The sequence below is a fragment of the Lutra lutra genome, chromosome 3 (assembly GCF_902655055.1).
Source record: "Lutra lutra chromosome 3, mLutLut1.2, whole genome shotgun sequence".
Classification (NCBI taxonomy): domain Eukaryota; kingdom Metazoa; phylum Chordata; class Mammalia; order Carnivora; family Mustelidae; genus Lutra; species Lutra lutra.
In genome coordinates this window covers 88,937,988-88,962,885 of record NC_062280.1, presented here as the reverse complement: position 1 = coordinate 88,962,885, position 24,898 = coordinate 88,937,988, and the positions used below count along the sequence as shown (strand labels likewise).

Below are 24,898 nucleotides of genomic sequence, written 5' to 3'. Positions count from 1 at the left end.
ATGTTGGTATCACAGAGAGAAGAGAAAACATGACAGCAGCACTTGGGGGGTATGGAGAGAAGGTGGCCAGTGGTCTAGGGTGGCTGCAACTTGGGCTCTCTTGGGAGAAGAAGCTAAATAATGGCCACATCTAGATACACATTTATGAGCAAGGACTACTTCCTGCACATGAGAAGTGATGCATTAGGAATTTCCGGTTGTCTTGTCTGTCTGTCTTCTTTCAAGGTGACTTTCTTCTATATTATGCCATCAGATTTGAGATAGAGCTCAGCCCTGAATTTCAAGTATTGATACTGAAATGAAGGGGTACATGAAAAGTTAAAACCCTGTTTGAATGTATCACTTACTCTGTTACTGAACCTAAGACTCATTGACTAACATGACTTCAACCTAAGGCTGAGTCAGTTTTGTTGCAACAAAATATGAATTAGTTACCTTTCCACAGTCCTCTTGTGCCTCAGAACTTTGCTTTCTGTCCATCTCTTCCAGCACAGTGGGTTCGAAACCTAATGAGCAAAATTCACTATGTTTGTCCTGGGGTGGGGGTGGGGGTGGGGGGCGGCACGGTGGTCTGAGATTGCTGTGACCACCTGCTCTAACTTCTACCTAGCTGGGAGAGTTTAAGAAGCAAGTAGCCTCTTAGCCAGTGTTCCTCCATGTGGAAAAGACAAAAGCTGCTCCAAAATGTGTAGGGACTTTCCCAGCATGAAAATGAGATTATGTTAAGTGAGCCTAAGACAGGTCCAGAATGTTAGTTTCTTTGCCCCTTTAATATAATGGACTTTTAACTTCAATACAGAGATTGATTGATTGGTTGATGGATTTCAAAGATTTTATTTATTTACTTGTCAGAGAGAAAGAGCACAAGCAGGGAGAGAGGCAGGCAGAGGGAGAAGCAGGCTCCCTGCTGAGCAAGGAGCTTGATGTGGGACTTGATCCCAGGATTCTGAAATGATGACCTCAGCCAAAGGCAGACACTCAACCAGCTGAGCCAGCCAGATGTCCCCAATAGAGATTTTTTTTTTTTAACCAATAGAGATTTTTTTTTTCTTTTTAAAGATTTTACTTATTTATTTAACAGAGAGCAATCACAAGTAGGCAGAGAGGCAGGCAGAGACAGAGGGGGAAAGCAGGCTCTCTGCGGAGCAGAGAGCCTGACATGGGGCTCAATTCCAGGACCCTGAGATCACGACCCGAGCCAAAGGCAGTTTCTTAATCCACTGAACGACCCAGGTACCCCACCAATAGAGAGTTTTAATACTGGCTCAATATAGGACTCTTCTACTAACCTTTGAGATAATTTAATACAAATCCAGGTAAAGATAGCATTATATGTATTATATATATAATCACTACATTAGACTGAGTTGATTCTAGAATCCTGATTATGGTTATAACATTTGTTTTAATTAGATATTCAATAGGAAATAACATAAAAATTACCATCTAGGATAAATTCCTGATTCCTAAAGAAATGTAAAGAGAAGGAAAATGAATTGATTCAATAAAGAATCTAAATAATTTGTTCAAATAATAGTTTTGAATGATATAAAAATTTGACTTCATTAACCCCCAAAGTCCTTCTAAATTCGTTTTTGTCAAAGTCTGTGGGTTCCTGACCAGCCCAAAGAGGATCACCAGGGAATTTACTAGAATGTTCTTGGGTCCCAAACCAGAATTACTAAATCATAGACTCTGAGGGGACCCCACTCATCTGTTCTAGATCGCTTAGGATGGTACCACAGAGAGAAGAACCTGTTCATTCTTTTTTTTTTTTTTAATTTTTTTTTTTTTAATTTGACAGAGATCACAAGTAGGCAGAGAGGCAGGCAGAGAGAGAGGAGGAAGCAGGCTCCCCGAAGAGCGGAGAGCCCGATGCGGGGCTCGATCCCAGGACCCTGGGATTATGACCTGAGTTGAAGGCAGAGGCCTTAACCTACTGAGCCACCCAGGCGCCCTGAATCCGTTCATTCTTATTCCCACTATACTCCCTCTAGGTGCTTGTTACTTGCCAAGTGTTCATTCTTTCAACATGTATTTATTAAGCATTTACTCTGTTCAAGATGCTATTCTCAGAACAGTTTGTCAGTGAACTAAAGAGCAAAGTTGTCACATCCCTGAGTTTGTATTCTAGTATAAGGAGACAGAAAATAAATCAACCTAGAAACAGTGTGAAAAATACCCTACTCCAGGTGGTGCTCTTTAGCGTCCTGAGGACTGCCGGGGTGCAAATAGTGTTCATCAGGAAACCTTGATGAGATGACACCTGAGCAGAAACAAGAAGGACGTAAGGAAGTGATCTTCGTGATCGCAGAAGTGAAGATGAGCCCAGGGAACAAGGCTCACCAGGCTCAGAGGCAGATGGTGTGCAAATTTCCTCTGGCCCCAAAGAATCCATCAAAACACTAGTACTTCCCTTCTTAATAAAACCTTCCAAGAACATCTAAAAATGATATTGCCTCTCAAGTTAATTTGCATAACACTGTGAACAAGATGTTCTTTAGTAACTCTGAATAATGAAAAACAAAGAGCATAAATAAACAAGTTTTGAACAAATGAAAGGATCATGACTCCCAATATAGGCTTAAAAAATTCCAAGGAAAGGCTGTAGGTACAACCTGGGGTTTTTCTGGTATTCTGCCAATAAATACAATGTTTGCTCAGGGTTTCTAAGAGAAAGTTCTATCAAAATAAGGTTTTTTCCTCCCAACTCTTAGATAGTTTTTGAGATGTTGCTAGAGAAAAGGGTCAAAATTATTTTTACTCAGCTGGTATTGCACTTATTTTTTAAAGATTTTATTTATTTGAGAGAGAGAGAGCATGAGGAGGGGGAGAGTCAGAGAGAGCAGCAGACTCTTCTCTGAGCAGAGAGCCTGGTGTGGGACTGGATCCCAGGACCCCAGGATCATGACCTGAGCTGAAGGCAGTTGCTCAACCAACTGAGCCACCCAGGCACCCTGGTATTGCACTTATATATTCAACATTATTCTAAAGACCATACCCCCAAAATAACAAACACACACACACACATGCATACTTGCATGCACAGAGAAAAAGGAAGGAAGAAAGGAAGGAACATGCAAGACATAAATATTGGAAAGGACTTGTTTAAATTCCTTGAAATTATTCCTGTTTGAAATATCTCTGTTTCTAAATCTCTGAGAGAATATTGGATAGTTCCATAAGATATACTGGTTTGGCAGAGATACAAGGCGAAGTTTGTTGTTGTTGTTTGGTTTTTATTTTATTTTTTCTATTATTTTTAATTCAAATTTAATTAATTAACATATAATGCATTATTTGTTTCAGGGGTACAGGTCTGTGATTTATCAGTCTTATACCCAGTGCTCATTATAACATGTACCCTCCCCAATGTCCATCACCCAGTTACCCCATCCCCTCACCCCCCCTACCCCCCTCCAGCAACCCTCAGTTTGTTTCCTAAGAGTAAGAGTCTCTTATGGTTTGTCTCCCTCTCTGGTTTCATCTTGTTTCATTTTTTTTCCCCTCTTCCCCTATGATCCTCTGCCTTCTTTATGACCTACCTATCAAAGTCCAAATTGCCTTCCATTTATATTTATATTTCTCCCAGAAATAAACAAGTGTCTCACTGACATCTTTGCTCATTTGATAATTAAAAGTTTTTCTTTCCTTGTTTGAATTTGCATATCTTGGATCAGTGTTTGAAATTTGTTTTAGTAAACTCCTTGGCCATTTGCTCAGTCATAGAACAAGTGACTCTTGATCTTGGGGTCATGAGCTCTAGCCTCACACTGGGCATAGAGCTTAATTAAAAAAAAAAAAAAGTTAGGGGCGCCTGGGTGGCTCAGTGGGTTAAGCCGCTGCCTTCGGCTCAGGTCATGATCTTGGAGTCCTGGGATCGAGCCCCACATCGGGCTCTCTGCTCAGCAGGGAGCCTGCTTCCTCCTCTCTCTCTGCCTGCCTCTCTGCCTGCTTGTGATCTCTCTGTCAAATAAAGAAATAAAATCTTTAAAAAAAAAAAATTACTGAGTTGTGATTTACCATACCATAGAAGCCATTTTGTTTTATGCTCTACAAGATAACTCCAGGATTATTTATCTTAAAACTGAGAGTTTGTACCTTTCGACTACTTTGACCTCTTTTGTCTACCTCTCACCCCACACTTTTGGCAACCAACACTAATCTGTTCTCTGTCTCTGAGTTCAGTTTATGTGTTCATCATTCAGCCAGTCAGTCAGTCATTCAATCGTTCAGTCATTCATCATTTATTTAATTCCACTGATGGGGTCCATTATCAAAGGAGCGAGATTGATACAAAGTGAAGATCAAGCAAAGCTTTTTTTCGCGCCAGTATTGAGAATCAAACCGACTGGTCAGGGCCATCTCTTATGGAGAGAGAGAAGACCCCCAGCCTCACAGACTAGCTTTTATAGAGCAAAGGCCATGTGGTTGAGCCTGGCTACATACAGGTGGCCAATGAGATTGTAACACACAGAGAAAGCTGCACAGTCATGTTAGGTCACACGCGGGTGGCCAATTGAATTACAATTTACCCTATAGTAGCTGTTTGAACTAGCCTATCACTCTGGTCAGAATTGGCACCAGAGTTTGGCACCCAAAAGGCGGAGTTTACATTCTTTAGTGGTTAGGGAGATAGTATGTGTGCTTTACTGATTGGATGTCTCCACCTGGCCTGACTAGTCCTTGCATTCTGGCTCTGTTATATCCATCTGACCAGACCCATCCTTGTTTTTGGTCTCTGTTATCAGGGACTGGTCAACCATATTTTACTCGTTTCCCAGACTTGTTTTTAAGTAACTTCCTCTGGGGGGTGGGGAGGGGGGCAGGGTCAGTTTAAGTTTTGCTCCACAAACAACAAAATGGCTGTTTAATCGAGATGGAGTCGCTCTAGCTAAGTAGGCCCTTACATCCATATATAAGTGATACCATACAGTATGTCTTTTTCTGACTTACATCATTTATCATTTTAAGTGCACAATTCAGTAAGTGTGTGTAATTTGATGACCATCATCACAAACTCAATTCTTTACTCCCCTTTTCCACCCCTACACCCAAGTGGCCGGTCATCTACCAAACCTGCTTTGTTTTATATAGAAGATCATTAAATCAGAGAATGTCAATTTAGGAGTAAATTGTACTCGAGAATATCTTTACACAAGAAGTTTTTAAAAAATGGTTAAAGAAAACAATTTAGATGATACAAACTTTATCTATCACTTCATAAAGCTGGCAATTTCTAGTCCCTAGGGCCCAGGGAATTGCAAAATGGGGTGGGAGGGAATAAGATTTTATAGGACAAAAAATAAAGATCATGCAGAACATAACAGGCATAGGAAAGTTACATAAGTTTCAGTTTGCTGACATGCCAGACTAGGCAGAAGCAGCTCCATCTTGGGCCTAGAAAGTTAATTCAACAGTATTCTCATCACTGTTCTTTTCATACTCAAATATTCCCTTTCCGTTTTATCACATACCTGGGAAAGATGAGTAATTGTCAGCCAACTTTAATAAGTTAAATTGAATGCTATCCAAATAAGATCTACTATTACTGTGACTCTGTGATATTATCCTGTTAGACAAAATTGACATAGAAAACTGCCATGCTGGAATTTGTCTCCAGGGGTTCTGTGTAAAATAATAAAGCCTCTTCAGTTCAACTATTGTTAGGCTCAGGAGTTGGTGACAAGCATGAGGTATCAGTGAACAAAATGTGAGAGAGTATGCTTTTCAGCATAAACTGGAATCCTTTATTTAATGGAAGCTAGCATGTTAAGTAAAGGCTTTATCCAGCTTTAAGAAGATGTATATTTATGACTATGTGATTTTAATAATGACATATATTTTATTTCTATAAGAACAACAAATAAGGGCATTTCTCAGTTAAAAGTTTAATTTTGTTGATACACTGAACTTCTCATTGCACTTGTATTCTGCAATTTCATGGATTTGTCATATTGTCTTTCCTTTTGTATTAGACTATTTGCTCCCTGAAAGCAGGGACTGTAGTATTTCTGTGTGCGTGAGTGGAAGCCATCTAGGCAGACCCTAGGGTAGAGGTGGCCAGTGAGTCTTATCCCACAGAGAGAACAGCATTAGCAAAGACACAGCAAACAAAAGCATAGTCACTGAAGAATTAGAAAGTGTGGGGTGTGTGTGTGTGTGTGTGTGCCCATGCACACGCACATGCACATGTTTTTTTTCCCCCGCTGATGTTTTTGAAATTTCTGCATTTAGACATAGCTGTGAAAATACTTCAGCTTGGAGCCATGAAATTGTATATTAATATTAGTAATATCACTTCATCAACAAGGTACAATCATATTGAAGAGAGCACAAATAGAATTAAGGAAATGATGAAAATATTTTTGCAGAAATCCAAAAGGAACTGTAAAAATCCAAGTAAATGCTTTGGAAGTGAAAAAAGAGATTCAAGAAATATATTAAGTACTCACTGAATAAACCTGAAATCATTATTCATTGAATAAACCATTAACTGGGAGAAATAACTCCCTGTTCAATGCATTCACATTTGAGACTGTTATACCTTTTGTTGAATTGATACGTTTTCATTATGTAATGTTTTACTTTATCCCTGGTAATTTGTTTTCTCGGCAGTCTACTTTATCTGTTATAAATACACTGATCTAGGTTCATTTTCATCAGTGTTTTCCTGGCATAAATTTTACACCTTTTAATTTTTAACCTATCTATATCATTACAATTGAAAAATAGACTATAGGCAGAATATAGTTAGGTCTCTTTTTTTAGTTCATTCTGGCAATAAATTTTAAATGGTGTGTTTCAGATTCTTTATGTTTTAATGTCAGTTTAAATTTAGATCTACCGTTTTATTATCTGTTTTCTGTTCATCATTTTCTCATTTCTTTCTTTCTGCCTTTCTTGCTTTTGCTTTGATCATATGATTTTTTTTTCTAACACATTAAGTTATGTAATGAATTTTGGATTATAATTTTTTGTGTAATTTTTGTTTGCATTAATGGTTGCTCTAGAGATTAAAATGCATATAATGTAAAGTTTACAGGATATGTATATTATGTTAATAATAATTAGTATATACTAAATATATATTAAAAACTTTTTAGTTGATTTAGAAATATTTTATCATGTAAAAAAGGATGTAAAAAACTTACCAGTGTCTAATTATATAGTTCTCTTTATCATCTTTTTTTTAACTTGATAGTCATCATATATATTACATCTACAAACACTAAAAACCTAATCAGATAATGTTACCATTGTATTCTTTTCAAAATTTAAAACTGTATATTATGTATATTTTAAGATATTAAGGAAGAAAAAATAGTCTTTTACATTTACCTAGATATTTACTATTTCTGTTGTTCTTCCTTCATTCCTAAAGTCCACATTTCTCTCCAGTATTATTCCCTTTCATCCTAAAGAGCTTCCTTTACTATTTCTTTTCTTTTCTTTTTTTTTTTTTTTCTTTTTGTTTTCTTTTAGAGAAAAAGCTAGAGCATATAGGTAGGGAGAGGGTGTGGTACAGAGGGGGAGGAAATCTTAAGACTCCATGCTCAGTCCAGAGCCCAACATAGGGCTTGATCTAACAACCCTGAGATTATGACCTGAGCCAAAATCAAGAGTCCCAACACTTGACTGACTGAACCACCCAGATGCCTCTCTTTTAGTCACTTAAACATTTTGTTCCATTGGTTTTTGTCCTTCATAGTGTTTGTTTGTTTTTGATTTTTAAAGATTTTATTTATTTATGTCCTCTATGGTATTTGATGAGAAACTCCTAGTCATTAGAATTATTGGTCCCCAATAAGCAAAGGGCTATTTTTCTTTGACTTCTTTAAAGACTTTTTCTTAGTCTTTAATTCTCAGCAATTTGATTATAATGTGTCTCGGCATGCATTTATTTGAATTTATCCTCCTTAGAGTTCACTGAGATTTTTAAGCATATACGTTTTCATTTTCGACCAGTTTAAGACGTTTTCAACCATTATTTCCTAAAACTTTTTTTTTTTTTTTGCATCTCATTCTTTCTTCCGTTCCTTACAATGTCCTAATAATACAAATATATCCTTGGGTATTGGCTTAAATATCCTTGAGACAGTGTTCATTTTCTTAAATTTCTTTTTTTTTTTTCCTGATGTATAAATTGGGTAATTTCTATTGACTTGCCTATAAGTTCATTGACTCTTCCTTTGTCATTGCCATTTGCTCCAGTGTCTTTCCTTTGGAATTTCTTATTTTCATTTATTGTATTTTGTAGTTCTGAAGTTTCAGTTTCTTTTTAAAATACTTTACTTCTTTGCTGAAACTATCTTTCAGTTTGTTTTAAATGGTTTATATTCACTTCAAAGTGTCTTTCCTTACATCTTGTATTATAATTACAATAGCTACCTATAGTCTTCGATAATTCTAATATCTCTGTTTTGGAATTGATGTCCATTGATTTTCTTTTCTATTAAGATAGATTGAGATTGTTCTGGTTCTTATGTTGAATAAATTTAGATTCTAGACATTTTTATATTACCTTATAAGTCTTTGTCTTTTTAAATAGTATCATGAATGTTGATATTTCTTGTTTCCTTTGGTTTGCTTTAGCAAGCAATCTACCCAGATAAGGTGTTTGCAAATTCTTATCCCCCTCCTGTGGATGGTGTTTCCAGTGTTACTTGGATCTGTCCTGTGTATATGACAATCACCAATTTAGGATCTAGGGTCAGTTCTGACAATTTTGTTAGTAATACTGTTTAGAGTTAGATCCATTCAGGCAGGGGTAAGCTCAGAAGTTCATATACAACTTTATATGATCATTTTCTTAAGCTCTCAGTAGACCTAGCAATTCCCTGCTCCTAGGGACCCATCTTCATTTTCCTCTGCCTAGAAAACTGAGAATTTCACTTACTTTTTTTTTTTTTTTTTTTTTTAGTGCACTTCCTATGACTATGCTTGCCTTTGGTGCCCCAAAGCAAGAGGACAGAGAGAACCAAACAACTAGAGTTAATCCAACATTCTTAGAACCATTACTCCTCTGGCTAGAGAAAAGGGTTTCCAATCTCCATGATTTGGGTGCCTGTGCAGCCACTGTCACTATAACTGCCACCACTGTCACAGGGTTGACTAGAGGTGACCATGAATGAGAATAGAAAAATGAAAGAGTAAAGGAAACACCACAAGATTTCTCTCTCACACTCTTTCTCTCAGCCCCTTAGTGATTCTCTCTACAACTCTGACCAGAAATAGGGATTGTGGGCTTCTCTTAGAGTTCTTAGAGCTCACACTCACTCCATGGTTTGGAGTTTCTGGCCCTTTTTGAAAACAAGCCCTGAGAGCTTCCTCAGAAGTATAAGGAAAATACAAGAAACTCAATGCCAGTTTGGTGGTTTTTCAACTGCTGGTTTTCTTCTGCCTGGTATACTTACTATCATTTATTTTTCAAACTCCTCAGATTCGAAAATGCTACTCAGTTCATTTTAGTTACGTTCAGTATGTAAGAATGTACTCCAAGCCAAATTGGTTCTTAAATTTCTCTAAGTAGTGTAGAAGGCAATAACTGTTTTTTCTGTGGTTCAAGAAAAAAACATTTAAACTATACTTAAAAGAAAGAACATTTATTTTAAAACTTTTCTTTTTTTTTTAAAGATTATGTTAGCAAACTAGTTTTTCATTCTGATGACCAGAACCAGAACTGGTCCCTGGGAATTTTGAAATGCAGTACTCTGTGTGTCATGTAATAAAAGTGATTAAGTCTTGGCTCCCATTGGTTTGCATCTGGAGATTTTGTTTGTTTATTTTTTAAAGATTTATTTCTTTATTTGAGAGAAAGAGACTAGGAGGGAGCATGTACATGATTAGAGGGAAGGGCAGAGGGAGAGAATCTCAGGCAGACTCCATGCTAAGCACAGAAACCAATGCAGGGCTTGATCCCAAGTCCCTGAGTCAAAATCAAGACCCACTGAAACCACCGAGGTGCCCCTAGAGATTATTTATTTATAAAATTTTGACCTAGTTCCTCAGAGGACTATTGTCTCAGATTTATAGACTTAAGCATTAGTCCCAGTAACCAGTATTCCAAATTGCCAAGATTCAGTTCAGTATTGCCAACAAGAATAACAACAACCAAAGCCACCATAATAGTACCACAAGTATTTAGATTGAGACAACTTCATAATTAGACAGTTTTTATCCAATAAATTCATATTATCTGCTTAAAATCTTCTTGACATTACCAGACTTCCAAATAATCAAAACATAAACAAACACAGCTTGAATTTCTATGCTTTCCATTACTGATTATAATACAATCATCAACAATTTCATGTTCACCAATCTGCAAAAACATTGTATATCTTCAAGGAGGATCTACTTAAAATTTTTCCTTTCTGCTTTAATTTAAATTTGAGAACAAAATTTCTTTTTATTTTTTTTAAATATTTATTTATTTATTTGATAGACAGAGATCACAAGTAGGCAGAGAGGCAGGCAGAGAGAGAGGAGGAAGCAGGCTCCCTACTGAGAGAAGAGCCCGATGTGAGGCTCAATCCCAGGATCCTGGGATCATGACCTGAGCTGAAGGCAGCGGCTTAACCCACTGAGCCACCCAGGCGCCCCAAGAACAAAATTTCTTTTTTAAAATAATAAACAAATCAAATGGACAGTAATACTATGTTAAAATTTTAGCCACTTCTGAAGTGAAACAGGCAGGATGTGCCTGGATGTGTGTTTTTCTTGTTTAAAAGAAAAGCATCAATTAAAAGCAATATATTTAAATAAGAAGGAATTTTTTTTTAAGTTAAAGGTGAATATGTTAGCAAACTTATCTTATTCTAATGAATAAATACCTAATAATCTGATAACAAAAATTATATAGAATAAACTAAAGGAATTCGTAATGCTGAAAGGAAATCCTTATTTATTTATTTTTTGTAAATATTTTACTTATCTATTTGAGAATGAAGGAGAAGGGGTGGGAGGAATAAAGAAACAGACTCCCCACTGAGCAGGGAGCCTGATATGGGGCTGGGTCCCAGGACCTGAGATCATGACCTAAGCCAAAGGCAGACACTTAACCACTTAACCAACTGGGCCACCTAGGTGCCCCCTGAAAGGAAATACTTAGATTTGTTTCACATATTGACACTCCCATTTAATATTGGTTTGTGTGCACATAGTACCCCCTTGGCATACATAAGAAAGATATACACAGCTATCTTATAAGCAAAACCGTTAATACTTGAGTTCCTTCTCACAAAATGTTTATTTTAGAGGGGTGCCTGGGTGGTTCAGTTTATCAGGCATCTGCCTTTGGCTCAAATCATGATCTCAGGGTCCTGGGATCCAGCCCCAGGTGGGGTTCCCCAATAGGTGGAGAGTCTGCTAGTCTGTCTCCCTCTGCCTCTCTTGCCTGCTTGTGCATGAGTGCTCTTTCTCTCAAATAAATCTTTAAAAAGAGGGGCACCTGGGGGGCTCAGTCAGTCAAGTGTCTGCTTTTGGCTCAGATTGTGATCTCAGAGTCCTGAGATCGAGCCCCAAAATGGGATCCTTGTTCAACAGAGAGTCTGCTTCTCCCTCTTCCTCTGAGTCTGGATCCCTCCCCTTCTCCTGCTGTCTCTCTCTGAAATAAAATAAAAATCTTTAAAAAAAAAAAAGAAAAATAAAAAACAAATAGTTGATTTTAGAAAATACTCTTTACATAAATAAGTCATTTTTAAAATTCTTGGGATTTACCTTTGTATTTCAGTCAAACTAGAGGATTACATCTAGATTTTTTCTCTTTATATATAATAAGAAAAAAATAGAATTACTTTATAATTACTCTGCTAACCTTGCTTTTGAATGATTTCACATGTGTTTTATTCCTGAGTCTTAAAATACCTTAAATGGTATAATTAAATTGTAAATTATAATAACCAGTTGCTATATTAAGTTAAAAGTAAGGTATTTTCTGTGACCTTCAGTAATTCAGTTAAACTTGAGAAATCTCAGTTTTGGTTTGGTTTTGTTTTTAATAAGGGGCCTTGTGCCAGGTCTTCTGAAATGTGGCAATATACGGAATTATTTGGAAAGATTTTAAAAGGATCTATCTAGGCTCCAGAACAGACCAGTGAAATTGGAGTCTCTGAATCAAGCCTAGGCACTATATTTTTATAAAGCTCCTGTTATGATAAACTAGTACATAAAAGATCACGAGCATCTATTTTTATATATCTATGTTTTAAACTATCATTTCATGAGTAGATTATCATAACTAGTTTAAAAAGTATTATACCCACATATGCATAATTTTAAAATAAATAATAGCTTATCTCTTTAAAAGAAAACAGCTGGTACTGGTATCCAACAATGTATTTGCAATTGGATTAATATTTGGCTAAATTTGGGGCGCCTGGGTGTCTCGGTGGGTTAAAGCCAATGCCTTCGGCTCAGGTCATGATCCCGTGGTCCTGGGATCCAGCCCCACATCGGGCTCTCTGCTTTGCGGGGAGCCTGCTTCCTCCTCTCTCTCTCTGCCTGCCTCTCTGCCTACTTGTGATCTCTGTCAAATAAAAAATTTTAAAAAAATTAAATTTGATAGCATTAATTGGATGCTCCAAACATGCAAAGTATATTTATTTGTGGAAGGCAACTTTACTGAAGACTTTAGAATAGTTAAAACTCAAAATTTAAAAAGTAGCTTCATTAGCATACCATCAATTACTATATTAAGGGAGCATATTTCTTTTCAGTTAAGTTAGCCCCACTGAAAAGTAGCAGAATTTAAATCACTTCAAGAAGACCCTACCTGGGAAAAGATTTATGGTAACATTAGCAGAAAGAAATCTTGACACATGACATCAAGAGGTGGGAGGTAGTGGTAGCAGGTAGGATCAAAGTTACTAGCTAGAGTGCATAGGACTCCAGTGAGAAAGAATTTGTAAAGGACCCACAAAAAGTATGTTCTAAGGGAAAGAGCTACTAATAATATAAAAGCACCGAAGCCAGGTTAATGTTTTCCTGAGTCTATTTTTTTTTTTCCCTCACTCCACTGGAGGGATTGAAGGTAACAGCAATGAGGAACAAGGAAAAAAAAAAAAAAAAAAAAAAAAACCCACAATAGATGTTTGTTTCAAAAGTTTTAAATTAGATCAGCCCTGAGCTGAGGATGGGAGAAACTTTAAATCCAAAGTGATGTTGAAATTTTGGTTTATATTTAAGAAGCAAAAATGAAACTGTTCCTGGGTTCACCTTAGAACATATAAATAAACTAAAAAAGTAAGAACATAAGGTCTAGAGTGATGGACATTTTTGCTGCTGTAAAATGTTACTCAGAACCAATCAAGTGATTTCCAGAATCATGAGCTCTAGGACAGCAACCTTTAAGAAGAAAGGAGACTTTCAGACAAATGGCCATCACCGTTGATTTAATGCCTGACTGAGGTAAGTGAGGCCTATTTTAACCAGATGTACCTTCAAGGAGGATGTCATGAGTTGAACTGTGTCTCCTAAAAGAGAATATGTTGACATTCTAACACTTAGTACCCAGAATGTAACCCAATTTGGAGAATGGAGTCTTTTGAAGTGGGAAGCGGGAGAGCTAGGTTCTGGTCTGACGGACTCCAAGAGTGAATCTTGTGGACAAAGGAGAGTGGGTAAAGCTGGGTAAAGCCATAGAAGTTTATTGAGTAAAGATACAAAAAAAGCTCTCAAGAGTGAGAGGGATCCCAGCAGGGTCTCCTTGAGGGCCTTTAGGGTTGGTCTTTAATAGAAAGCTAACCAGGGGTGCCTGGGTGGCTCAGTGGGTTAAAGCCTCTGCCTTCGGCTCAGGTCATGATTCCAGGGTCCTGGGATTGAGTCCCGCATCGGGCTCTCTGCTCAGCGCGGAGCCTGCTTCCTCCTCTCTCTCTGCCTGCCTCTCTGCCTACTTGTGATCTCTGTCTGTCAAATAAATAAAAAAAAAAAGCTAACCAGTGAACTTAAATCCTTTTAACGTGGAGCACCTGAATGGCTCAGCCATTGGGTGTCTACCTTTGGCTCAGGTCATGATCCCGGAGTCCAGAGATTGAACCCCTTCTCCCTCCCCCACACCCCCTGCTTGTGTTCCATCTCTGCTGTGTCTCTCTCTGTCAAATAAATAAATAGAATCCTTTTAACCTAATCTTTTGATATCACCATTGAACAAAGACTAGTGATACTGCCTTCTATGGCTTACTTCCTAGGGAGTCTGGTTAGTCTTTGTTGGTCACAGGTGATTATCATAAAAAAAAGACCTCACAGGCCTAGGGTTTGTTCTCCTATTTCTGGTTTCCCCCATCTCCACATTTTTGGGATTTCTGTGAGCCTGACTCATAGCCCCCTATCTGTTTCTCCCTACCTAACCCCACCTGTCCTTTACTCAAGGTTAACTGAGATCATTAGGGTGAGCTCTAATAGGATGTCAACTATATAAGACAGAGAACTAAAGAGACAGACAGAAAGGTATACAGACATCATGTGTGGAGAACATGTGTGAACATGAACGGAGGCATTGACATGTCACGTTGAGAAACCTAGGACCCACCCCTCATAGCCTTCAGATGGGCAAATTGCCAACACCTAGGTTTGGAATTCTAGTTTCCAGCACTATGGAGATAATACATTTCTATTGTTTAACCATTCAGTTTCTGGGATTTTGTTACAAAAGCCCTAGCAAACTGATACAAAGGATTTATAACAGTGATCCATGCGGGTCTATTGGAGGACCCCAAGAAAGGGACTAGCCAAGAGGGTCTTGACTTCATGCAGGATGGAAATCAAACATGAGCTAGCAGGAAGTAAAAGAGTTTACTGAAGATATATAATACATGAGAGAAATGTGGACAGCGCATCCTGGAGACTCAGGAAGGAAAAGAGCATGAGTCTTGTTTTTGCTTTGAGTCTGGGATTTTTATTGGGTATTGTGGTCTGGTGCCTGTGAACTTAAGCATTCAAGAAATAGAAAAAGGACAGACAGGGTCCAGGTGACCTTTTCATAAGGTACTCATTCCCTGAAGCCAGGGTTCTTGGTGTCAAGGTGTTCGGAGTCCATGGTCTTGGAGAACATTAATGTTAACTATTGTGCTTGAAGACTCCAGAGTTAGCATTATGTCTTGGTCCTTTAACGAGGACCTGTGCTATTTGCGTTGCAAGGCATGTGTAGAGTGGGATGGGGGTGCAGGTCCTAGCAATGACAAGCTGGAGCAAAAGGAAAAAAAATGGCTTTTTCTATGGGGTCCCTTCAGTTTCTGTGTCTCAACAGGAAGCAGATGTTTCTGGCTCAAAGGGTATTTACAGAAGATGGGGACTTGACTGTAATGGAAATTCATCATGCACTCTTTCAACATGCCCAATCTGTGCTAGAATTTGGAGAATGACCATTCAGACCACAATCAGAAAACATTTTTTGTAATAACTTTCTGTGAGAGGACAGTCACATTTATTTGTGTATATATTTTTATGTTTTAGTGACAGGAATGGGTCTTTGGAACAGATTGTATGGCCCACGAGTATTTACTTTCTGGCTCTTTACAGAAAAAGCTTGCCTTGCCCTGACTAGAAAAGGTTTCTGCTTAGGGATACTGCCTACAAGGGGACAAAATGAGCATATGTAGCAAATGATCTGGTCTGGACACAAAAATCACAGGGGACATCAGTCATGATACCGCTCAGTGTTTTGATTCTCAGAATAATAGACTAGGACAGTGTGGATCAAGAGGAAGGCACTGAGACACTTTTACATTTTCATCCCTAAAACTGGATGGAGCCTACTCTAATGGGAGAAAGATCCTCCTAAAAAAAAAAAAAAAGAAACAAGAGACACTAAAAGAAGAGAATTTGGTGGGTGGGGAGTTATAGTCCTGAGGCATTATGACTTAACCAGAATTTGGGACCCACCAAAATGACATGTGTTAATAAAACAGAAGTTTATTTTGAAAAGGGAGAGAGTACAGTAAGCTCCTAAAGTCCTTTGTGGAAAAGCCATTGAAGTAAGAGAGAAAACCAAAAGGAATATTGAGAAATTTCAAAAGATTATGTACAAATTGGCAACTCCTACTTAAGAGAACTATGAATGCCATCATTACTAAAATACGTATTTTGGCAGAACATCAAATCCTCAATATGCTTTAAAGAAGTTGTCAAAAGACAGAATGTTCTGGGGTGCCTAGGTGGCTCAGTCAGTTAAATGTCTGCCTTCTGCTCAGATCAAGATCCTGGGGTCCTGGGACTGAGCCTGGCATCAGGATCCCTGCTCAGTGGGGAGTTGGCTCCATTTCCTCCCAAGAAAACAAGCCATTACTGCAGTTCTGAGAGAGAGAGAGAGAGAGAGAGAGTGCTACCTACAAGTCTAGGACCTATAGGAGATAGCACACAAGTAGAGGAATGTGTCTTAAGTAAAACTTGTTTGAAGGGCAGGTGAATTCGTAATTTATTCTACAGAATCCAACAGTAAAATAAACTAGTTCCCAATGTTTCTTAGAGTTAGGAGGAATGAGAGATCATTAGGAGAAGGAGGATCTTTTATTTGATGCAGTTAAAAAGACATTAATATCTTCCTAATGGCCTGGGTTACTATACTTATTTAAATAACTTAGTTCAAATTTGAGTCATGTGACATCAGTTAAAATATACAATAACGAGTATAATTTGCAGTCCCATGCTGGAGGTATACAAATGGTATAGTTTTGCATTTTTAAAGAATGGAATCAAATTAGACACCTACCAAGTTGGATGGAAAATCGTCATTCCTTTATTTAGGGATTTGCCTTCTCTCTTCCTAGGGGTCTGCAAATATTTGGAGGTGTGTTGGTATCCAAAGATGAGGTTTGTGAGGTAAAGATGAACTCTTTTGGTCCCCCTTACCTGAGCCTCTTTGGCCATTAGAGGGCGGGTGGCTTCCCCAGCAGCTGCCTCTCCTTCCCACCAGTCTCTTACCTGGTCCCCAAACACACCTGCAAAGCCTCTCTTGGTAGGCCTGGGATCTTCAGTGGAGCCAGCTGGAGAGGATATATTCTTTGATTCTCTCAGTCCTATGGAAAGCAGTTGCATTAACTTGGTTCAAATGCTTTTCCTTCAACCCTTGGAGGCCTCTCCCTTGTTTTCTGTTAACACGCTTCTCGGCTCTAGGGAAGAAGGAAAACTTTGTCCTCTACCTTTCTGAGTGCTAGGCCAAAAGTCTGTAACAAAATACAAATTAACAAGATAAAAGCATATAATTTTTATTTTAAAATACGAGTTTTACATGAGAGGGGAGACTTCAAAAGGAAATGAAGACCCAAAGAAGCAATTAAACCTGAATTTTTAATGCTAGGTTTGATGAAGAGTTGACATTAACAGGAAAAATGTGACAAGATAACAGAGGATATGAACTGAGTGTAGTAAACTGGGGGAAACAGGTAAGGCCTATTTTCTTGCCTTCCTCTCAGTGTCTTGGAGATGAAGACGTGTGGGGGGGCACCTCTCACATGAGGGTTTTATGACCTGCTTAGGGGATGGTGAAAAGTCTTTCTTACACATGCAGTTTCTCAAATTACCTCAGCTTAAAATACTCAGTATGTCAAGGTCCTTTATTTTGGTTTAGTGTGTGCAGCCCTGCACCCCCAACACTGCCAAGAACAGTTTTTAATAACTTAACCATTCTTCTGGCATGAGATAAGCCAGGGCTGCTTATCTTTCATGTTATACAGATCCAGTGAGACTAAGGTGGAGAGTGGTAAGCTATCTCTTTATTCTTGCTGAGTTTATAAAAGACATTTTCTGGTTACTCTATTCTGTCACATTACATAATGCCAATTGAATTCTCACATAATACCATCTGATGGGCTTTGAGACTTTTTAAACAAACAACTTAACCAAGTTAGAGGAATGTAGTGAAAGGAGATGGGGAGCCATACTTTGTCTGGCAAAGGACAAGATAACTTAGTTTACAATTCTGCTTTTCTTTCATAGTGAACATACTTTAAAAATGACTTTCTAAATATAAGCAGCCCACTATGTATTTGTCTGTAAAAGCCGTCAGCAGTGAAGGAAAAAGACAAGACAATAGGAGCAGAATCTGGGTGATTGGCTCCCCATGCTGGGTCATTGATGGGGCTGACACACACAGAACATGTTTCATCTTCAAACATGGATTGGTTTGCTAATAAAACTGCATTTGTTGCTGTCAACAGAGAGTTGTAAGATAGACAAATCACCAGAATTCTGATTTATTTGAATAAGACATAGATACAGAGAACAATCTACCTGTATATATATTAATATTATGTGTATAGAGATAGAGTGAAAAAAATGTACAAATCCAATATATCTACTTCAGATATATAAATACTCATTTAGATATTTTTTATTTGCCTTATCTACAACACCATTTATTACAGAGGTTTAGAATGTGCCTAGACTTTGGTAACCTTCTAGTATGACTAGATGGGCTGATGATACACTTTCTATAAAAATTCCATTTCTAACTTTTAACTGTTACCTTCATTTGTTTGTGATTAGGAATAGTTGCTAATTGCTAATTTAGATTTCCTCTTGGCACACAATAAGTAAGAGATCTCAACAAAAGTCTCTGTAAATAAAAATTTTAAAATATAAATGTGAAAGATTATTTTTCTGAAAGCTTGATGTTATCCTTGGGAGGAATTATAAGTTATTTATTTTCCTTATTGGTGTTAGTTATATTAATTAGTTGTACTGGATTAGCAATGCCAAATGAAAGAGGTTAATTAATTGAATAAGCACTTTTTTCATTTCTTTCTGTTTCAGTTGATTTATCTTTAGTGAATAAAGATGAAAACGCCATCTATTTCTTGGGAAATTCTCTTGGCCTTCAGCCAAAAATGGTTAAAACATATCTGGAAGAAGAACTAGATAAGTGGGCCAAAATGTAAGTATTATTTCAAAATCTATCATTTGACATCTCATACAAGAACTTTATTTTATTTCCTCCAAATTTTTATTTTAATTCCAGTTAGTTAACGTGCTGTGCAATATTGGTTTCTGGAGTAGAATTTAGTGGTTCATCAGCACCCAGTGCTCGTCACAAAAATTGCCCTCCCTAATCCCCATCACCATGTTACCCCATCCCCCACCCACTTCCCCTCCAACAACCCTCAGTTTGTTCTCTGTAGTTAAGAGTCTGTTTCTTGGTTTGCTTCTCTTTTTTTTCTCTAATGTCCATTTGTTTTGTTTCTTAAATTCCACATATGAATGAAATTATATGGTATTTCTCTGACTGATTATTTCACTTAGCATAATACTCTTTAGTTCCACCCACATCATTTCAAATGGCAAGATTTCATTCCTTTTGATGGCTGGGTAATATTCCATTGTGTAATACACACACACACACACACACACACATCACATCTTCTTTATCCATTCATCAGTCGATGGACATTTGGGCTCTTTCCCTAATTGGCTACTGTTGATAAATGCTGCTATAAACAGTTTGCATGTATCCCTTAAAATCATTAATAACTTTAAAAATCACACTAGGTTGTCTGTTATTTGGAAAGGAGTACAATAGGCTCCTAGAAGTTTAGGACATAGAGAAACCTTAGGAGTCATGTCATTCAGTGTGTTCTCATTGTATTGACGACATAAGTTAGTGACATATTCAAGAGTAAAACTTTAAAAGTATTAGAAAAAATAGGTCCCTCCCCCAAGCTGATACATCTAAATCATACATAATCATTTTATTTTATTTAGTGGCTAATAAAGGAGTTAAGATTTAGAATTTAATTTGATGTTTTCATGAGTTGTTCTTGCTAAACTTCATGACACCAATTTTTATAAATAAGAAAATTAAAATAGTTGAGGGGGAGAAAAAGATTAGTGGAGCAGAAGGTACCACCTGTCCTCCCCAAACTGAATGTGTTTATTGAGAAGATGCTCTATTTGGGCTTAACTAAACAGGTTTGCTCCAATCACGCAAGAATCTGAAACCTTAAATCCTTTTTTTTCTCCATCACTTCTGTTCACTTTTACTCTTCTGCCTAAGAAACTCCCCACATTCCCTGCTTCTCTGTACGCCTGCAGACCGTCCCTAATCCCAACCTTTTCAACCCTGCTGGTGGTCTCTCCCCAGCTGCCCATTGTATTAATAATCACTGCTGGGGGATAGGCAGGTTAGAGGTATCTGTTTTCATTAGCTTCATATTCTCAACCATATTATAAATCCCTTTAGGGAAATAACTTAATTTTATGTGCTTTTATCATTCCTCAGTAGTTACTAATAACGCTGGAACTAGAAATATTTAAGAAAAACTTTTAACTATTAAAAATTATTTTACTTAAAATATTAAAAATAAGACACATGAAAACGTGCTCAACATCCCTAATCATCAGGGAAATGCACATCAAAACCACAGTGAGAGATTATCTCATACCTATCAGAATGGCTAAAATAAAAAACACAAGAAATAACAAGTGTTGGCAAGAATGTGGAGAGAAAGGACCTCTGTGTAACTGATGTTGGGAATGCAAACTGTTGCAGCTTCTGTGGAAAACAGTATGTACGTTCCTCAAGAAATTAAAAATAGAGCTACCATGTGATCTAGCAGTTCCACTCTTGGATACTGGTCCAGACAAAACAAAAGCACTAATTCGAAAAGGTGTATGCACGCCTGTGTTTATTGCAGCATGTTGTACAATAGCCAAGATACAGAAGCAACCCACGTGTCCATCCACAGATCAATAGAGAAGATGTGGGGTGTGTATATATATATATGTATGTATATATATATGCACATGTGTTACTCAGCCATAAAAAAGAATGGGATCTTGCCATCTGCAACAACATGGATGGATTTAGATAGTGTAATGCTAAGTGAGATAAGTCAGTCAGAGGAAGATAAATACCATGATTCCACTCATTTCTGGAACTTAAGAAACAAAACAAATGGACAAAGAGAAAAAAAGGAGGAAAAAACAAAAGACTCAACTAAAGAGAACAACACACTGATGGCTACCAGAGGGGAGGTGGTAGGGGATGGGCGAAAAAGGTGAAGGGGATTAAGAGTACACTACATGATGAGTACAGAGTAATGCATAGGACCGTTGCATCACTATAGTGTACACCTGAACTCTATATGTTCATTTGGCTTGAATTTTTAAAAAAAGAAAAAAAAAACTAAAAATGAGTAGAAATAGTTTAAAAATATGTCCTGAATATTAAAATCTGAAAATAGACACAAGGAGGAAGCCAAACCCGAAGGTCAGAAAAAAATGAATGCAGGAAAATGAAACTAAATCAGATAAGAACTCTGACCAAGACATTTGGCTCTTATTCAAACTCCAAATGTCTTCTAATTCTTCAGTTTTCATGCCTCTGGTCTTTCATATTGGGAACAGTACCTCTTTTTAAGGTTTATTTTACACTGACTGTGCTAATGATTACTACCACAGGCATTAGATTACACTGCAAAGTTCTTAATTTCAGTGGTTAAGAATATAAATTTGTACCTCAATGCAAAAATCATAGAGGTTTATATAATTTATTAAGCCTGTTATAACTATATCTGCATAACTTGTATGCATAAATTGAAAAATAAATATCACCACATTTGGAAGCATTTTGCACTAGCAGGTTTTAGTACTTAAAAAATGAGGGTCATACTTAATAAAAATGGTTAATATTCATTTTTGGCCTTAATATAAAAGAGAGCAGAGAATTAGATTGAATTTGAACTTTAGAGTGTGTCCTTGCCTTTTGGATATTCATTCAGCAAGGCAGTGCATTTTTATCCTTTAGGCATTTAAAAAAGATGCTGCCCTGCTATCTTATTCATCTCTTTGTGATTACCTTGGTTTATTAGAATGGTTGATTATTTTTGAGACTTTAAAGTTATATTCCAGGAGAGTGCCTCTCTGTCATACACCCTTCTATTGTTGTTAACTTCCAATTTTACATTTTACCTTGTGACAATACAAAATTAGAGAATCTTAATGCCTTCTACTGATTTTTCATTAGACAGATGATTCAGTAAAGAGGTGCATATTAATACTTCAGGCAGTGTAAACTACATTTAAAAGACTCTGAGAAAAAGATCGGGGAGCTTCTAGTTAGTTTTATTTTGTCTTTGCTTAGTTTTATTTAGTCTTTTTGCTTTCAGTGGTGGTGGGCCCAGTCAGTGTCACACCCCCTGTCTCCCTGTTGATGTCGGTGGTGTTTGAGGGGCAAGGTCAGAATCATGTGGCTCTATCCCACTGTCCATCTTTGATCTCAAAAGTGTTTGTTCATTATTTCTTTGGTCCTAAATTGTTAGCTTAAAATTTTTTTCTGGCCTTTTCCAGCTAAGGTTCTGTTGGGAGGAAAACTTCCTCTATCAGTTTACGTCCTATTTGTTGAGGGCCTGTGGATTCATCGATAAGAGATAGCTAACCCAAGTTTCTTTCATGGGCATGCAGAAGTACTCTACAAAAAAATGATTCACTCAATCACTAAGGGTAAGGGTTGATATACCAGTTTAAACAACGGGGGCAGTTTTAGGGCTTCAGTAAGAAGTATAGAAAGCTTTATTGGGGGGCGCCTGGGTGGCTCAGTGGGTTAAGCCACTGCCTTCGGCTCAGGTCATGATCTCAGGGTCCTGGGATCGAGTCCCGCATCGGGCTCTCTGCTCGGCAGGGAGCCTGCTTCCCTCTCTCTCTCTCTGCCTGCCTCTCTGTCTACTTGTGATCTCTCTCTGTCAAATCAATAAATAAAAAAATCTTAAAAAAAAAAAAAAAAAAAAAAAAAAGAAAGCTTTATTGGGCCTGTTCATTCTGATAATAATGAGCATATCTTTCCTGGCTGGAAGCACCCAAGAGGGATATGGGTGGCATCTGAATTTGCACCTCCTGGTGTTGAGTCACTTTCCATCTGTGAGTGAGCTAATGGCAGCTATATTTTCAGTAGAGTCTCCTTAAGTCAAGGAGTGTTTCTTTCTTAGGCCGCTGGCAGTTCATATGCTTTTGGTTTAAAGTAATAATCTTGCCACTGTGGAAGGGCTGTTGGTCCCTTGACTTCCCTTTCTGAATATTGCTTTTGCTTTTGTGCTAAATATCCTCACACATGTTTGGTTTGCTTCTAGATCCAGGGCCTCCCATTATTGTGGTGAGTGTTCCTGATTACCTGTCCTCTTCACCTTCTCCAGCCCCATGTCTGCCCTACCTCTTAGCTGATAACCAAATCAGGCCAGTGCCTTTCTCTCTTCTTGACCAGTGGAAGATTTTGAGAAGGACTGAGTCAAAGAGAGCTATACAGTTACTAAATACACTAATGGAAACAGATATTAATTGCTTAACAGGAAAAAAATATTAGAAATTTATAATCTTGACAGTAACATAAAAATCAGAGTGTCCTTTGACTAAGTGAGATATTTTTCTGGGATATTGATAACAAGTCTGACTGACCATCCAAGCCATATAAGGTAAGAAGTACCACTTGGCTCATGGCTGTTAATGTTCTTGTCTCTATCTTTTATGTCCTATCACAGTCATACTACCTACCTATCGACAAAATCAACTGTTACTGACCATAGGGTAGCCTGATTTTATAATTCATACAGCTACCAACTTTGATTACTTACGCTAGAGGAAAGTCAAGAACAGAGGCATACTTAGAAATATTTTTGGTGCTTAATGATTTCTTCTAAAACTTTTTAATTTATTTAAGACAAAGCAATGAAAATAAAGCACTTCTGTGGGTTTTTAAATGCTTATTATTGTTATCTTGCAACTGTGTGGTTTCTTAAGTAGATTACTTCACTTGGAAGAATTAAATTTGTGCAATAACAATATTTCGATTTTTTGACATTCTGAAATAGAAAAATTTCATGGTGATTTGACTCATTTGATATATAATAGTTAATTACCAGCCAAATGAGGTTATAACAGTAAGAAATAGCATTAATAGGGGCCTGTGAGTTTGCCAGAATTTTTTTAGAACATTTAATACTACATATTTATATATTATGGATTTATTAGTGGCCCAGATTATTTAAAGAAAAATAACATGGACTAATAATCACAGTGGGAAAGATGAGCTAGAAGAGGAAGATACCTCCATTCTGAAGAGCACATTGTAAGTTGAGAAACGTATATTATGTCCCTAAGATATAACACAGTATTTTAGGTCTTCTGCGTTATCTTATCTATTTGATAAATGGTTTTCTTTCTTTTCATAGGAGCAAAAAGTTGACCCAGTTGTGTCTTTATAGGGATGCTTCTAAGTCCTATGTGACTTTAGGTAGGCTTACTTAATAAGAAAATAGCCCACTGAATTACGTGTTAGGAACAAACTGCGCGGTTAGCGTGCAGTGACTGACTTGGATGGCAGTGTGTGTGTGGGCAGGCATGCTCTTGAGACACCGCCGTCTCATTCAGTTCATGTTTTTCTTTAAAAAAAAAAAAGTGTATTCTGGGGAGAAAAAATGATCCCTCTACCCCCCCCCCATTCAACAACTGACCTATAAAATAAACTGACAAGACATAGATTAATAGGAATTAATAATTACTCCATATTAATTATTAATATTATGAGCATGAGGGCTTCCTGGGTGGGGGGGAGTGATTACCCAAAAAAAAGAAATCCATGAGATTTGAGAATTTACATGTCATCTTGATAGGGGTAGGGGAGGAAGATATAGGCCACTTTAAGAGGAGAATAAATGATTTTTAGAAAGGATGAAAGGCACTTAGAAGATGTGATGGTTTGTGACAAAATCTTCTGGGTGTGGTCTCGACTCTGGGCTCCTCTCTGGGGACAGGAGTCAATCTTCTGTGGTTGACAAAAATTGCTGAGGGAGGGATTGATGGTAGTTGAGTTCCTTTGGAGGACCCGTCTTTAGGCAGATGGGGAAGTTCTGAGGAAACTTATCCCTACACGAGCTGATTTTCAGATGCCTTCAGCTCAAGATAATCTTTATGTTAA

General features: G+C 37.5%; 1 protein-coding gene across 7 annotated transcripts in view; it reads left to right on the top strand.

Annotated features, from left to right (window-relative positions):
- Window positions 1-24,898, top strand: part of KYNU (kynureninase) — a 131,755-nt gene that overhangs the window by 27,527 nt on the left and 79,330 nt on the right. For all 7 annotated transcript variants that reach the window (XM_047722468.1, XM_047722467.1, XM_047722472.1 and 4 more), the window contains one exon: window positions 18,751-18,871. In XM_047722468.1, the coding sequence (XP_047578424.1) occupies window positions 18,751-18,871 (121 nt within the window). The remainder of the gene's footprint in view (window positions 1-18,750; window positions 18,872-24,898) is intronic.